Here is a 14597-nt window from a genome sequence, read left to right as displayed (position 1 = left end):
TTACCGACTCCATGTGAAATCGATAGAAAAGGCACAAACTCCACAAGCGGAACCAGTGACAAAAGGAAACATAAAGCCACCGATTTAAGCTAACACCCATACGTTTACTGGTATAAATCGCGCTGATCCCATTTAAAGATACGGGTTCAGTTAGACTTTTTTCTTTTTCTTTTGATCTTCCGTGTCAATCTAATCTCGGGCCACTGCATTGCGAGTGGAGGCCGCCGGAAAAGCTTGTACTCCATACTTAGTCGTGCCGTGTCGATCAACGGCCTGTGTAGATCTTATCAGATCGTGTACACAGGCCAACTCAACAACGTAGCCTCCGAACCCAGTACCAAGTCGGGTTCCTCCATTGACTTCCTGATCGGCCCGGTACGCACTTCTTTTGGAGCAATAAACGAAGACACATCCCACTCGGTGAGCCGAGACCGGCAGGAATGGGTCCGAAAGACGCAGCCACGAGCCATTTCTTTCCCGTGGACAACGTGAAAATAGTCTCTCAGTGGGGGGTGGTGGGATATTTCCTGCAGATACCTTCTGTGTGCTCAGACGAAATGTTATCGGACGGCATCCGGAAACCATTGAGTACAATGTTTATATATTGCGTCCTTCTCTCTTTGATAAGATCTCTCTAGGCATCTTACCATCCCGAGGTCGAAGCACCTAATCAGATAAAGTCCCGGGGCAAAGGTTAACAGATCCTAGTCAAGATATTTTAAGATCCAGCTAACTGAAATGTCTTACAGACGTCATCGAGAAAATGGTTTCCCTCGTCGGTATGCGGTTGCCCCTCCTACTGGTATTGCTGCACGCAGTATTCGGTTCGGCATACCGTTGGTACAACTGGCAATATGAAGTGACTTGTGAAGCTGAAAAGCTCATCACTCCCGCGGATGAGGCTGGTGTTGTGGAATTCCTGAAGAATGAGTTCCCTAAACAATCTCATATCAAAGTTGTTGGAAACGGTCATGGATTTGGCAACCTTACTACATGCGTTGACCAATCTCTCACGAACAAGACTTCGTACATTGTGAACCTTGCGAACTTGAAGTCTCTTGAGATCAACAAGAAGAATATGACAGTCACTATCGGTGCCGGTTGGGACGTCTACGATATTATCAACGTGCTCAAGGAGCATGGCTTGTCCTTCAACCACCTCGGTGCTGAACGGGTCCAGAACTTCGTTGGGGCTGTCAGCACTGGCACTCACGGTACCGGACGGTATGTCGACAACATGGCTAGCCAGGTGGTCGGTCTCCGCATCGTCGATGCGAGGGGTAATATCAAAGTGATCAATGAATGGAACAACCCTGAGGAGCTGAAAGCATTCCGGGTCTCCATTGGTGCTCTCGGTCTGATTACCGAGTTGACATTCAAGGTCCAACCGACATATCTCCTAAAGAAAACGACCACTGTGCTGAACGCCACGACCAACTACACCCAGTTGTATACCGAAATCGCCGACCTGTACAAGAAGCACGACCGTATGACTGTCTGGGGTCCCCACTTCGACTGGGATAGTGAAGCTCAAGACTGGGTCATCGAACCTACTTTCTTTGCCAGCTGGTGGGAGCCAACAAATTACACTGGAGTCCGCAACTGTACGCTGAACTACTGTGCCAACGGCTGTGGTGAATGTATCAAAGATTACATCTGCTACGATGAGGTCAGTGACGCCACCTCTGCTCCTCCACAGGGTGTGTGCAGCCGTGAATTCTACGCTGAGATCGAGCATTTCTGGCCATTTGAGAACTTCATGGACGTCGCAGTCAACTATACCAAGTTCCAGCAATCCCAGACTCCGAGGATGAAGGGCTTTGACAACCAGGAGATGATTTTCCAGTATCGTATCTTGAAGGGCGACGACGCATACATGTCTCCCGTTAACACATACAACTTGGGCCCTCAAAACAGCGGCGTATTTGGTGTTCTGGAGATTGACTGGATTCAGTCCGTCAACAACTTCACTACGCTGTGGAACAACCAGGGATTCGCTCTTGAGTTCATGGATAAATTCGGCTACGAACTCAATGCTCGTGCCCACTGGAACAAGATGTCGCCAAATGACCCCAAACATACCTTGTTCGCCTTCCCGAAGCTGCCCGAGTTTTTGAAGTTCCAGGAACAGCAGGACCCCAACTGTCAGTTCGTCAACGAGTTCTTGGTCAACCAGCTTGGTATAGACCGCTGTCGGGACGCGATCAGTCAATAGAGTCGCCATTAGGTGAAGACTTTACGTCTTCAATGTTATTATTGGCTTCATTTGTCCATTCACAATTTGGGGTCGGGGCATACCCCCGAGACTCACGAGCCATCCCATTATACGGTCGCCTCAATATTGTATATAATTTTCATCCTATATGACATAATATGACTGTGAATGGGATATCTGACATGTGAGATCACAGAGTACGTTGTCAGAGAATAATGCATCCACTGCGACGTTGAACTATCTCAACTAGACTGGACAATTTTCCCATTGGACGACAAGAACTTCTTTTCTGAACAAAACTCTTGCAGACAAACATATCCGGACAAGGACACAATAGTCGAAACTAGCTACAACCCTGACTGTGGACCTGTGAATGCTGGTGTAGGGTGGCTGAGAATTAGCGATTTTAGTCCGCCAGTTTTTGATGACGATTCTATACCACGTAACCACAATATCCAACCTCTGGCATGTGGCATGTGGCGCTCTTGAGGTTCTTTCCAAGGAGATATCGAGTTATAGTGCTGATATATGGAATCTCCGGGATGTGCTAACGCTGTCAATATACTGCTATATTATCAGACACTAATAGATCCTTCTCTCGCAACTATGACACCTTCTCGCGGAGAAGACCCTCAATGGCAGAGACCTGGAATACAACGAGTACTCCGTGAGGCGCACCTTGCCCAGATAATACGTCTTCTAGGGCCTCCCCTACAACACTGCTAGGAAAGGCAGACAAGACAATATACTCCCGGTTCTTTACCGATCAAGGTACGGCAAAATGATGTGTGGCTCTGCTTCTAGTATTTATTGAGATATTGAATCATGAAACCTTCGTTGATAGTCAATTCGCTAGAACGACGGCATTCATCACAAACGATAAGCTCCAAACATGTATAGTCATCACAAACAGCAGGATTACGCTATGCTGTTTTCGCAAAGTCCCGCGTCTCAATTGCCGCCTCCATCATTCTGTCTCCGCTGATGATGCTCGTGGTGCAGATGATGATCTTTCTTCTCTGCGCTTCCTGGCGAGCAATGAATCGCAGGGCAGCAATTTCTGTAAAAGTGATGCCACCCAGGAAGAAGACGTACACGGTCTTCACCGCGTCGTTGCCACTGAGAGTCTGTCGCGCACGAACGGCTTTGTCGTCGCCCTTTTGGACTATGCTGAAGGTGGAGCCGCGGGCACTTTTCACCACATCCTCAAATCCGAGCCAGCCGGGTGAAGCAGTGCTGGCAGTATTCACAGCAGCCGGCGTTGGGCCCCCCTTAATAAGCGAAGCAATATATGGCTTCTGCAGCACGCATTGGACCAGTCGGATACTGAGAGGCGCAAAGCCGCTGTATACATAGGATATATCTTCGGGATTCTGCTCGCTTACTTCTTCGACTACAAGACGCAGGTTCTTTCGGAGGTAGCTGTAGTTCGTTTTGGAACCAGTTTGCGCGCCACCTGTCGGGATTAGCATGGCAGTTGCGGAAGAGCGTGGCTGAAGAAGCTCCATCTTCTCCAGGGCACGGAACGTTAGCAGATGTTGGTAGCCATAAGCTTGTAGGATCTCCCTCTTGAAGTTCTCAAGGTCTTTTGATCGGAGACCGCCAGACATACAGGACTCTAGACACAGCAGTCGCAGAATAGTCTTTAGCGGGACGTCTCTCGCGATAAGCTCCTCGATAGTCTCATGATAATATGTAGGATCCGAGCCGGCAGCATTGTTCTGCTGCACCTCAAGTATTTTTCTAAAGATATCTGAGCGCGTCTGCCGCATAATGTCTTCGGCAAGATTAGTATGAATCTTGAGGCTTTGGTGTTCTTGCTGATACGCCGGCAACTTATTCACAAAGTCGCGAAGCTCGTGAGTTGTTTTCGCTGCATGACGACTTTCGTAGTCGCTTTCCAGACGGCGTGCTACCCTGTTGAGTATATCGCCCACTATCGCGAAATTGGCGTCTCTCAGCTGGTTGAACAGTTGGTCTGTGGAGTCCAGCTGGATTTTTCGTTTGGTGCCTGGCTTTGGTGCTGGCTGAGGAGCAGCCGAGCTTGAAGCCTGCGCTGATTGAAGCGGTGCAGCACCGACTATGGCGGAGTCAATATCAGCCTGATTATTCTTAATGCCGACGAACTCGTCTATTAATCCTTCATACGTGAGCTGTGTCAGTAGAACGGAGCCAAAGTCCACTTCTCGATCGATAATGATCAGGTTATCGATCGTGGCACTGGGCAGAAGTCCCCTTGCAGAGGGATCGTTAAGACCAGAAGACTCTTCGGCATCTAGCTCACGTCTCATACGGAGCAAGAGATCTGCTAGGCGTCTGGCATTATCGCCCTTGCCTACAATGCGCGGGAAGAAGCCATGTCTCTGCTGGATCTGCATAAGAGCTTTCGCCGCTAAGAATACACAGCCTGGATCCTTGTGCTGGATATCCACTTAGCTAATGATCGATGGGTAGAGTATTGTGGAAGGAGAGGCACCAACCAGATACAGATCGCTGAAAGAGTCTTCCAGCTCCAGCGAGAGCACATCCTGCTCCAGAGGCAGAAAGTACAAGGGGAATTCAGCGATATTCACATCGCCGATTATACCTTCCTCCTCAAGGATCTTGTTACTGACGAGGGTTCTTCGCGGTACCCAGAAAATGGAGAACTCGTGCTCGACGGTGCCATTGCGCTGCAGCTTTTTGACCTGCTCTAGATGAATGTCAGCCCATACTGATGGCTCTCAGCCTGAGAGGAATATAGGAAGAAAGCCATAGGGATGTGCTGTGATTCAATTCTTAGAATTGATCTAGGGAACTTGACTGACTACGTAGAGTAGGAAAGCATCTGCGTAATCTACTTAAAGTCCCATTGAAGATGGAGAGGATGAGTGGACTACGAGGCAGGACAGAGTCTGCGATAGGAACAATTGGGCATACCGGCTGTCTTCTGCACCTGATGCGCCTTCTCTGCGTGTATTAAAAAGACCACATTGCGTTGGGAGGAGTCGACATTGGCATTCTCGAGCAAAAACACGCGGTCTACGCCATATTCCTGAAGAACGGAGAACTTGACAAACAGGCCGACCGGACCAGCCAGGTCTTTGCTTATAACTAGATTCTTCTTACCCCGGACCTGTATAGCGGTTAGCATGGGCACGGGATGGTTGGTCGATCGCAGGAACGGGAGCAGCAGCCTTACTCACGCCTTCGAGGAGGTCGAGAAGGTCCCTCCGGGCCTTGTCTCGGATATAATCAGCATCAGACCCAGGACGAGGGGCCATGGCTGCCATGGAGCATCTTTCAGCTCTGGTCAGGCAGCAGATGTCTCGGTGTTTGGAGTGAGACTCGAGTTGGTTGGAGTTGGTTGGCCGTTTTGCTGTGCGATCGGACGGGGCACGTGGCCCTAGCCGCATCCGGCCTAGCTGAAACACTGCCACCCTGCGCCGCGGTATCTGTGTATCGATACCGTCTCGTCGTGACGCCGCGCGGTGTTGCACCGCAATGTGCTTGCGTTTTGGCCGCGTATCAGACTTACAGCCCGGCCTCGACTCTTGGACTCCGCCATGTCTTACTAGTAAGGAGCTGCGATATCTATCTTAAGACATCTACCGACCCCCTAATCGTGCTCTTCTCTTTCGTCTCTCTTCTGTCCATTTATTCACTATTCTCCTCTGTATTCTCCTCTTGTGACCTTGTTTCCTCTCTGTCTCCCTCCGTCCTGTTCGCGTTCGCCGCTTGCTGTCACAATGGGGAGATTCGGCCTCAAGAAATCCGACGGAGATGACGATGGCAACAGACGGGCCCTCTTTGGCTCGAGATCGAAGAACAAGAGTCCGCAGCCTCCTGCCAACCCCTACGCTCAGCCGATTCCTATCGACGCCTACACAAAGGCCAAGGTCTTGGCTGGAGCGGCTCCTGTGCCCGAGAACTTCAACGGTCCTCCTCCCCCTGGTGGCCCTGGTGGCCCGGTGAACGAGAAGGCAGGCCCCGTACCAAACCAGCAAGGTGGATATGCACCCAATCGCTTTGGTGCCCAGAGCGGATATGGAGGCGATCGATTCGGCGGCGGTGGTGGTGGTGGTGGTTCCGGCTCCCGATACGGCCCTGGTGGTTACGGAGGACTAGGAGGCGATCCGAATGATCCTAGCGATGGAAACAGAGATGCGCTCTTTGGAGATGCGTCAGCGAGAGCGCAGAGACTGCCAAGCGGTGCGCCTCCGCCATATAGTCAGGCCGGGAATGGCGGTGTTGGCGGTGCTGGCGGTGTTGGCGGCGGAGATTACGACACCAGCACCTATCAGGAGCGACATCTGACGGCGGAGGAGGAAGAAGAGGAGGAGATTCAGACTATCAAGCAGGAGATGCGCTTCGTCAAGCAGGGTGATGTGGCTTCGACACGAAACGCCCTCCGCGTTGCCGCCATGGCCGAGGAGACTGGACGGGCCACTCTGGCTCGTTTGGGTGCTCAAGGTGAACGGATCCACGACACGGAGAAGAACTTGGATGTTGCGGCCAGTCAGAACCGTATTGCAGAGGAGAAGGCTCGAGAGCTGAAGACGCTCAACGGGAGCATGTTCGCCGTCCACGTCTCGAATCCGTTCACCAAGAACGCCCGGCGCCGCGAGCGGGACGAGAAGATTCTGAGCACACACCGAGCGGAACGTGCAACGCGCGAGGGCACTCGACAAGAGGCTTTCCGCACGAACCAGCGTATGGAGCGCACATTCCGAGAGATTGAGCGAGAGGCCGTCAAGCCATCAGTCGGGGGCAAAAAGAACATGACCGAGCGGGCCAAATACCAGTTCGAGGCCGACAGCGAGGACGAGGCAATGGAAGATGAGATTGACCAGAACTTGGACCTCCTTGCGGGGGCTGCTGGCCGCTTGAACGGACTCGCCCGTGCCACTGGTCGGGAACTGGAGGAGCAGAACAACCACTTGGACCGTATTACGGGCAAGGTAAGCTTACAGGACAGCATCTTATGGCGTACACATGCTAATTACTTTTCAGAGCGATTACGTCGACGATCAAATCGCCATGAACCGCTCCAGACTGGATCGGATCCGCTAGATGTCACTATCGTACATATGATACCACATTCAGGGGTCAACGCATGCCCATACGACATGCTCATACACCCTTCACCGCGGCGTTGTTGGCGTTCTATTTCACTGTATTTTAATAGGATACGACTGTGCAGCTGCAGTAGCCTTGGTAATTTACTACCACGCGGGCGCCAGGTTGAGTGAGCGCCAGGTTGAGTGAGCAGCCAGGTTGAGTGGAAGGAATGACAGGATGAGGCTCAAACCTCGATACCATCATACATCTAGTCGGTGCATTCATCCTGATGTCGTTTTTCGCAGTAACGTCCAAGTTCGTTGCGACGTTTATAGTAATTCTCGACGTAGCTCCATTTCGGAAGTAGTCTAGTCAAGGTATATCAACGTGTGGCTAAATTTTATAATGTATCTAAGAGGAAATGGTCTGTATATATCTTGGAGAGCGCATGCATGAGATGAGGTTTTTATTGGCAAGTGACCACACCCGTTATGACACGAGGACACGCGCGTATACCAGGTGTGAGATCGACAGGAGGGTACCTAATGTATACGATATACTAGAGCAAGGAATATACCAGAGAACCTAGATATATATACGGATGTCCGTTCCACCCAGTAGATGTATTTAGTTCTTCATACTCAATTCACTTCTTGTCTAATTACTAGTTACTGGTCAGTAAAGTAACTGGAAGGATTACCATCTGACCAGGCCCGCAAACACTTGACTTAGCGATTTTCCTACGTGATCGAGACACATACGTTTACGATGTCTACCCGGCGGGATTGAGGTAGGAGGTAGTGGTAGTCAGCGTATATTGTATAGTGAGATGAACTGTTATTGGAATAATTCATCCGACTGAGCATCTTGTTGAGACACGCGGTAGAAGACTCGATTCCATATTAGGAATACGGTGATAAGTCCGTTCAGAGCTACCGATCTAGAATATTGTAGAGATCTAGGATCACGGAAGCAAAGACTTGGAAAAGGCATATATCCCGGGAATGGATATTAGATTGCTTAGAGAACTAAAGGATACCAGAATCTGTCAGCTATTTATGCCTATAGACTTCATCTTAATTACCCGCTGGCTAAAGCACTGCCTCCGCGACTGATCATAAGCAATTGCTTATTCCGGCGTGTCTCCTTCGATCCTATATTGGTGGCTTTAGGTGGCTTCATGTTGCTTATCCTACCTCTCTTTCAGCAGAGTCGTACAAGCCGTTTGCAGCTCGCCTCCAAATAAGCTGTGAGCGCCGACAAATATATTATGCTTGACTGTCTGCAGACGCCGACCTCGAGCGAGATCTTTGTAAATCTTACCCAAAGTCAAAATGAACTCCCAAGAAAGGCTCATTGGACTTGTATCTAGTTATCTCACATGGTAGATCTATTCCGATAAGATATAGTATCTCCTAAAATTCTACAAGTGAAATAGAAATAACCATATTGTATTTTTTTATCCATACGACTCTTCTCCGAAGTTCAGGTAGGTACATAGACATATGTATATAACAGAATCTTCTTCTTCTTCTTCTTCTTCTTCTTCTTCTTCTTCTTCTTGTGCCTTCTAGATGCAAAAGAAGAGAGCTAAGTAACCAAACCGGTGGAAAACCAATTATCTAGAACAAGGAAACGGACCTTCTGAGTTAGCTTACACGTTCTATTATGGTTTAGATTAACTTCGCAACTAGTTAGTTAAGACTGTATAAATAAAGAATAACTAACGAGTAAACAAACATTTCTATATACGGTATTTTCGATATTAGATATCAAACATATCTCTGAATTGAAAGCCAGACTAGTTATAGCTACTAGTATATTATAACCACTCGCAATATAGTCTCCCAGCGGCAAGAACCCAGTTCAACTACACATACGCACTCCAAAGATCGGATATTGTTAAGATCTAGAATCACAGAAGCAAAGATTCCGAAGGGAGCATTCAGAACTGGAATAAAATCTTAATTGTTTGGAGAAGTAAAGGTGAATGAAATCTATTAGCTATTAATACTCCCTGACTCTAATCCTGACATTGCAGCTGCCTGGAGCTTAACTAAATATTGAACCGAACACTGTTTTAACCATTCTATGGTCCCAGTTCCGTCTGCTTTTAATCTATAGAGGTGGATCTAGATAGCTTCCCGTTGCAGCTACTACCGAATTTGTATAGGATAAAAGCAGTATCTTATAGCAGGTTTGCAGCTTGTCTCTACAGAAGCTGCGAGTGCTAACAAATTACTTGTATATACTCTGGATAATGAATATTCCCTGGGAGTTAAGACCGCACTTTACCGATTGGAGATATTTAATAAGTTACCGCGATTGATTATACACTGCGTTATTTCTCTTTCTCTCGCAGCCAGTTGCTACTTACCTCCGCACTGCAAGAGCAGGTAGTGCATCTATATTAACATGATTTATCCCATGCTATTAGCAGATTAGATGAAAATCGCTCACTAACTAGAACATATATAAAATGGCTAATTATTGCAAAACCGGTGGTAATTGCTCTTTATCTTCTCTCGCTCCGTGACTAGATAAAAAAAAGGATAGGACAGTAATTAGCATTAACAGGGCGTATTTGCTAGTTCAGTCAGTTCAATTTAGGATGAATCTCCTGTATTATGCTATGCTATGCCATGCCATGCTGTGCTATGCTGACTAGTCCGTGATCTATAATCCCTATAACTACATCTAATTTATATCCACATAGTCTATACACACCGAATATTAGACCCGTGTAAGAATTAAGTAAGTCTAAAACGCTTGCTGCAAAGCATATTACTCGAGATTAATATAGCGGATATCAAATTAGCGCATTACTTAGTATAACTCATGTGGTCGATTAACATTTAACCAAGTAACTCCGTTTTGTTCCTGGGACGAGAACGGAATCTGAAGGTTGAGGGGAAAAAGGACTAGTAAATGGAATAATGATACCAGAATGGAATAGGAAGAAGAAGAAGAAGAAGAAGAAAAAAGAAGAAGAAGAAGTTAATCTCGATTAAGCCGCGAAAGTATCTATATCTATATTTATATATATCACAGTATGCAACAAGTACTGCGTATCTATCTATACTTATAGAGTAATCCTCTCTTCCCGTGGGTCAGACGTTAATCAACAATGTCCGTGTCTGTGTCTATGCAGAGATCTCCATCTAGGACAGTAAATACTAAACAGTCTATCTTGTCTCCACGACGATCGAAGATTCCCTCTAAGTTCCTGCAATAATACTCTAGATTGCGGAGAGCTATACACGAGGCCACAAAAACCAGTTAGCCCTTGCAATTGCGATAACCCAAGATATGCGACTAGCATTATTAATTAGTTTTAGACCACTGGAATAACTGTCAATAATAATACTGGGAAACAGCAGCAAGTTACCCGACCTACTTCGTAATAATAATCCGGCGGTAGGGGAAGTAGTTAACTAGTTATGTATATTGTACTCCGTAATCAATTAATGGATCCCGATGGCGTTCCCCAAGGTCCTCGATGTATTTTATTCAGTATTAGTTACAAGTTCGCAGTTCGCCTTTATAAAATGTATGTATACTGGTGTCTGTTTAAACGATAGCTGTACCATAAGTACCCCAGTATTATAAAACTAGAATTATACAGTCTAACTACAGAATACCTCCCCTCAGTTTACACTCCCATCATATCAAAACAGAAGCAAGTAAATCATCCATCGCATACTCTCCTCTCTCCAGCATACCACGACGACCGCCTCTGACATCATGCCAAGCCCTCTCCTCCGCATCTCCATTGGAGTTTACCAGCGACCAGAGTCAGAATTCGACCGCTTAGTGGCTCACTTGGGCAGCCAGCGGGATCCGCGCGCCCCATGCGGCTTTCGGTAGTGCAGGAACTTAAGATTACGATACCATAGATAGTGAGCTTGAATTGCCCAGGGAATATGGTATTCTACTAGTAGTCTACTCCGTAGTTCGTTCTTGATAATAGCAATAATAGTGTTAGTTATTATTGTTTTATTATTATATTATGCGTTTTGTTATTATTATCATTTTCTCGAACCACGCGTTTGAAGCTTATTCCTGCGACTGCTTCGTGTGAGTGGAGCGTGCGGTCTAAAGAGAAAGAGAAAAAAAAGGGGAAATAGTAGATAGCATCTACCATATCTAGTAGTCAGTAAATCAGTCAGTTAAAGACTCAAAAAGTAAAATTGGCTTAGGATGTAAAGAATAAAACTACCTAACTAACTAACTAACTAACTCACTCTTCTATCCGACCCGTGTCTGATTCCCGATCTGGAGACGATAGAGCGGGCACCAGCACCAACGCCGGGCGTTTCAGAAATCGACTCGTCGGGACCCTGAACAGCGGGTGGAGACTTGGAGACTGAGTTGAGTTGGGTTTAGTCCCTTTTTTTCAGCGAGAATGGTGTGCTTGCGGGGTCCATTATTGGGAGAAGGAGAAGGTGCCCGACGCCTGGAGTTGCCGGTGGGTGCAAATTATTCGCTCAAGGGGGGGAAGAAAGAGGAGAGAGCTTTTGGGCGGTGACACGCGTCAGCTCCGGTCGGGGCTGTTCTCTGGTTCGTCCACGGGGGGAAATCCACTTGCTTGGCAGGTTCCGCGCTCGACGAATCAGCCGTCCTGCGTCTGCCGCATTTGGTATAGAGCGTGTCTGTGGGTTGACCGTATTCGGATGCGGTCCTCTTTTTGGTGTCAGTCGAGGTTGTTGAGATTAATTGCTATTAATTATTGCTGGCCACACGGGATCTAGGAAGATGCACGGACGGGAGAAAGAAGAGAGAGACTGAGAGAGAGGAAGTCTACCTATGTAGTTACTGCTAGTGCCTTACTCGAAGACTCAGTTGGTTACGGTTACGGTTACTCTACAGCATGATCAGAGTCAACTTGTGTCACACATTGATATTCGATATGATAAGGTATCTATCTATCTATCTATCTACCATATCTAAACCTGGTCATCATTCTGGGCAACCCCCCGAAGATCCACGATCGACCGGGATTGCATCGACTATTCGGAATGCAGTTAGCGCGACCACAGCTGTTCGTTCGAAAGCTTAAGTTACCGGATGTGGATCGATCCTCAGTTTAGCAAAGCAATGATAGGTTAGTCTTTACCCGGTCGAGTTCCTGATTCGATCGACCGGCAACAACGTGTCTTTCGTCAAGCTTTAAACAAGCTAAAGTGTCTGCTGACGATCTGCCGAAGGAGGATCTGCCTCGTGCAGATTTAATATTATTATTTATTTGCCGGAGGGCAGTAACTAACTAACTCAACAGAGTACAACGTCCGGATCGTTCGAAGCAGATGAAGATATGTAAAGGATAAATCAGACTTCTTTAGTAGAGTATCTACTCTGTTATCCGACATTTGACTTCAACATCTTCTTTTACCCGGAAAAGGTCTCACGATAGGTTTAGTCAGCGGCAATATTGTAACTACTCCATACTTAGAGCGATTATAACAACAATAATAACGACAATAATAATAATAATAGAACCGTCCCAATGAAGAATTATAAGATAAAATATAGTATATATACATATACCAACCTCATTCAGACCCAGAAGTCACACAACTCACTACAGAATTTAATTAACCGAAGTCGCCAAACCAGTAAGAATACTCCGGAGTCCGTACACTTGGCACCATCAGGAACGTCCAAGACTCCAAGCAGATCCGATCCGACCGGTAATAATAATTTGCACGCGGTTATCTAGAAACCATAATCGATCATCCATGCCATGCCATACTATGCCATGCGACTGCTTATGATACGCTCGTCAAAGTCTCCGATAAGAAGATCCAAACACGGAGTACCAGTAACTATGTATATATTTGACTGCGTCTAGAAAAGGAGAAGGACGCAATACCTACGCAATCATAATAATAGATAACTAACATGCTGAAGGAGTCAATAACTAATGCATGCGAAATCGGCCAAAGAGGAGAGAGGAACCTGTCGCAATTACAATTTCGGAACAGGGGGGGGGGGGCTGCTGTCGCTGCACTGCCTCATCCTCAATCTGGGAAAACCCGCGATTGCGCTTAGGACGAGAGAGCGCCCGCCGGTGACCGATATGACCGATCCAGTCAAGCATCAGTCTCCTGCTGTTCCCCAAATCGGCCATCAACGGATCGCCCGTGCAGGATAAGACCCGGGGCATCGTGCCGTGTCTTTATCCACTCGGAAATCACCACCCCAAAAGAAAAAAAAAAGATTTCCTTCCAGAAAGGGGGGTTTGTGCGACGAACTAGTTAGTTTATCCCGGAGGCTCAAATCTCGAGGTCTTCGATCGTGGTTGGTTATTGGTCGATATAACTACCTAGGTACCATAGTTAACTAGATCTTGCCCAGAGGCGGTTTTTAGGGCCACTACTGGCCGTCAAGAAGAAATGCGGTGAGGATAAAGCTACAGCGTCTGAACTCTAATTATGTTGTGCAATCATCGTCAGACACGAGTTGAGAGCTTTTTTTTTCTTTTTTCTTTTTTTCGCTTGTTTTCCTTGAGGTCGCCACATGGAGGTTCAGTCGAAGCAGAGTAGATACCATAATGGCGGCTACTCCGATATGACCTCTATCTGCTCCGTATCTACTACAGTTGGGATATCGAGCAGTCTCTCGATCTTCTGCCATCTGTAATAACACGTTCGTGTGGGGCTTTCCGAACAGTCACCATTCACAGCTGCCAACGAGTCAAGCCATCTTCATCACACCCCAGCCCTGCGATTCATAGTCTATGGTAGTGTCGCGCCGCGGAGAATTGTTATATGTGCCATATGGTCTGTGGAACAATAGCGCAACTGATAACTGGGTCAACCGGAGCAGAGGATCTGGTCAAGACGCAACTCAAATCTCCATCCTGTCCCAGTGCAACGGGTAAATAGCAGTTCCCCCCATCGAACTCACGCGGTGATCGACCGTCATGATAACCGTGGTGGATATTTAGTACTACAGTACTGTACATCCTCGAGTATACATCTGTGTGTTTAGTACTCGTATGTTTCTTTCCTACCATGACACAATCTGTCCTGAGTGAGATCGAATAACTTGGGGTAGATAAGACATGTGGGGGGAGTATGAGCCAAACCAGCCGTCACTGCATCGCATCCAGCTCACGGACCGCCAGCGACGTTCCTCCGGTGTTGTGATTTAGTCCACATGAGAGGAGTGCCTTATAATTATTATTATTATTATGTATTATTGCTCGACGGTAGTTAACCGCCACAGTTTGGTTTGGTCCGAACTTTGGGCTAGATAACTAACCTGTGCGCCCTGGCTGATTTCCTGCCTTCTGCCAAGCCAAGCGGAGCGATTCCTTCTGGCTGATGCATCGTGTTCC

The 14597-nt window shown here is 47.3% G+C and overlaps 3 protein-coding genes across 3 annotated transcripts; 2 read left to right on the top strand and 1 right to left on the bottom strand.

Moving 5' to 3' along the window:
• The first annotated feature begins 588 nt into the window (after positions 1-588).
• C8Q69DRAFT_286435 (FAD/FMN-containing dehydrogenase) lies at positions 589-2479 on the top strand. Its single transcript, XM_028626970.1, has 2 exons — positions 589-693; positions 750-2479. Exon 2 carries the CDS (start codon positions 764-766, stop codon positions 2213-2215), a length of 1452 nt encoding a protein of 483 aa, XP_028484885.1. The 5' UTR covers positions 589-693; positions 750-763; the 3' UTR covers positions 2216-2479.
• A 659-nt stretch (positions 2480-3138) lies between these two features.
• Positions 3139-5478, bottom strand: C8Q69DRAFT_507604 (vacuolar sorting protein; the record flags this gene model as incomplete). Its single annotated transcript, XM_028632901.1, has 4 exons — positions 3139-4635; positions 4696-4907; positions 5135-5330; positions 5401-5478. The coding sequence occupies 4 exons, from the start codon at positions 5476-5478 to the stop codon at positions 3139-3141; spliced, it is 1983 nt and encodes a 660-aa protein (XP_028484884.1).
• Positions 5479-5853: 375 nt separating this feature from the next.
• Positions 5854-7472, top strand: C8Q69DRAFT_286390 (putative plasma membrane snare protein). Its single transcript, XM_028626969.1, has 2 exons — positions 5854-7155; positions 7208-7472. The coding sequence occupies exons 1-2, from the start codon at positions 5944-5946 to the stop codon at positions 7265-7267; spliced, it is 1272 nt and encodes a 423-aa protein (XP_028484883.1). The 5' UTR covers positions 5854-5943; the 3' UTR covers positions 7268-7472.
• Positions 7473-14597: the final 7125 nt, after the last annotated feature.

Source organism: Paecilomyces variotii (genome assembly GCF_004022145.1).
Source record: "Paecilomyces variotii strain CBS 101075 chromosome Unknown C8Q69scaffold_6, whole genome shotgun sequence".
NCBI classification, from domain to species: Eukaryota; Fungi; Ascomycota; class Eurotiomycetes; order Eurotiales; family Thermoascaceae; genus Paecilomyces; species Paecilomyces variotii.
The sequence above is the reverse complement of the archived record's forward strand: the minus strand, read 5'-3'. Positions and strand labels throughout refer to the sequence as shown.

Bases quoted from the DNA above. Each gene is read 5' to 3' on its own strand.
- C8Q69DRAFT_286435 (XM_028626970.1), top strand. From the start codon at position 764: ATGGTTTCCCTCGTCGGTATGCGGTTGCCCCTCCTACTGGTATTGCTG.
- C8Q69DRAFT_286390 (XM_028626969.1), top strand. From the start codon at position 5,944: ATGGGGAGATTCGGCCTCAAGAAATCCGACGGAGATGACGATGGCAAC. The intron at 7,156-7,207 runs GTAAGCTTACAG...ATTACTTTTCAG, and splicing joins TGGACCGTATTACGGGCAAG to AGCGATTACGTCGACGATCA.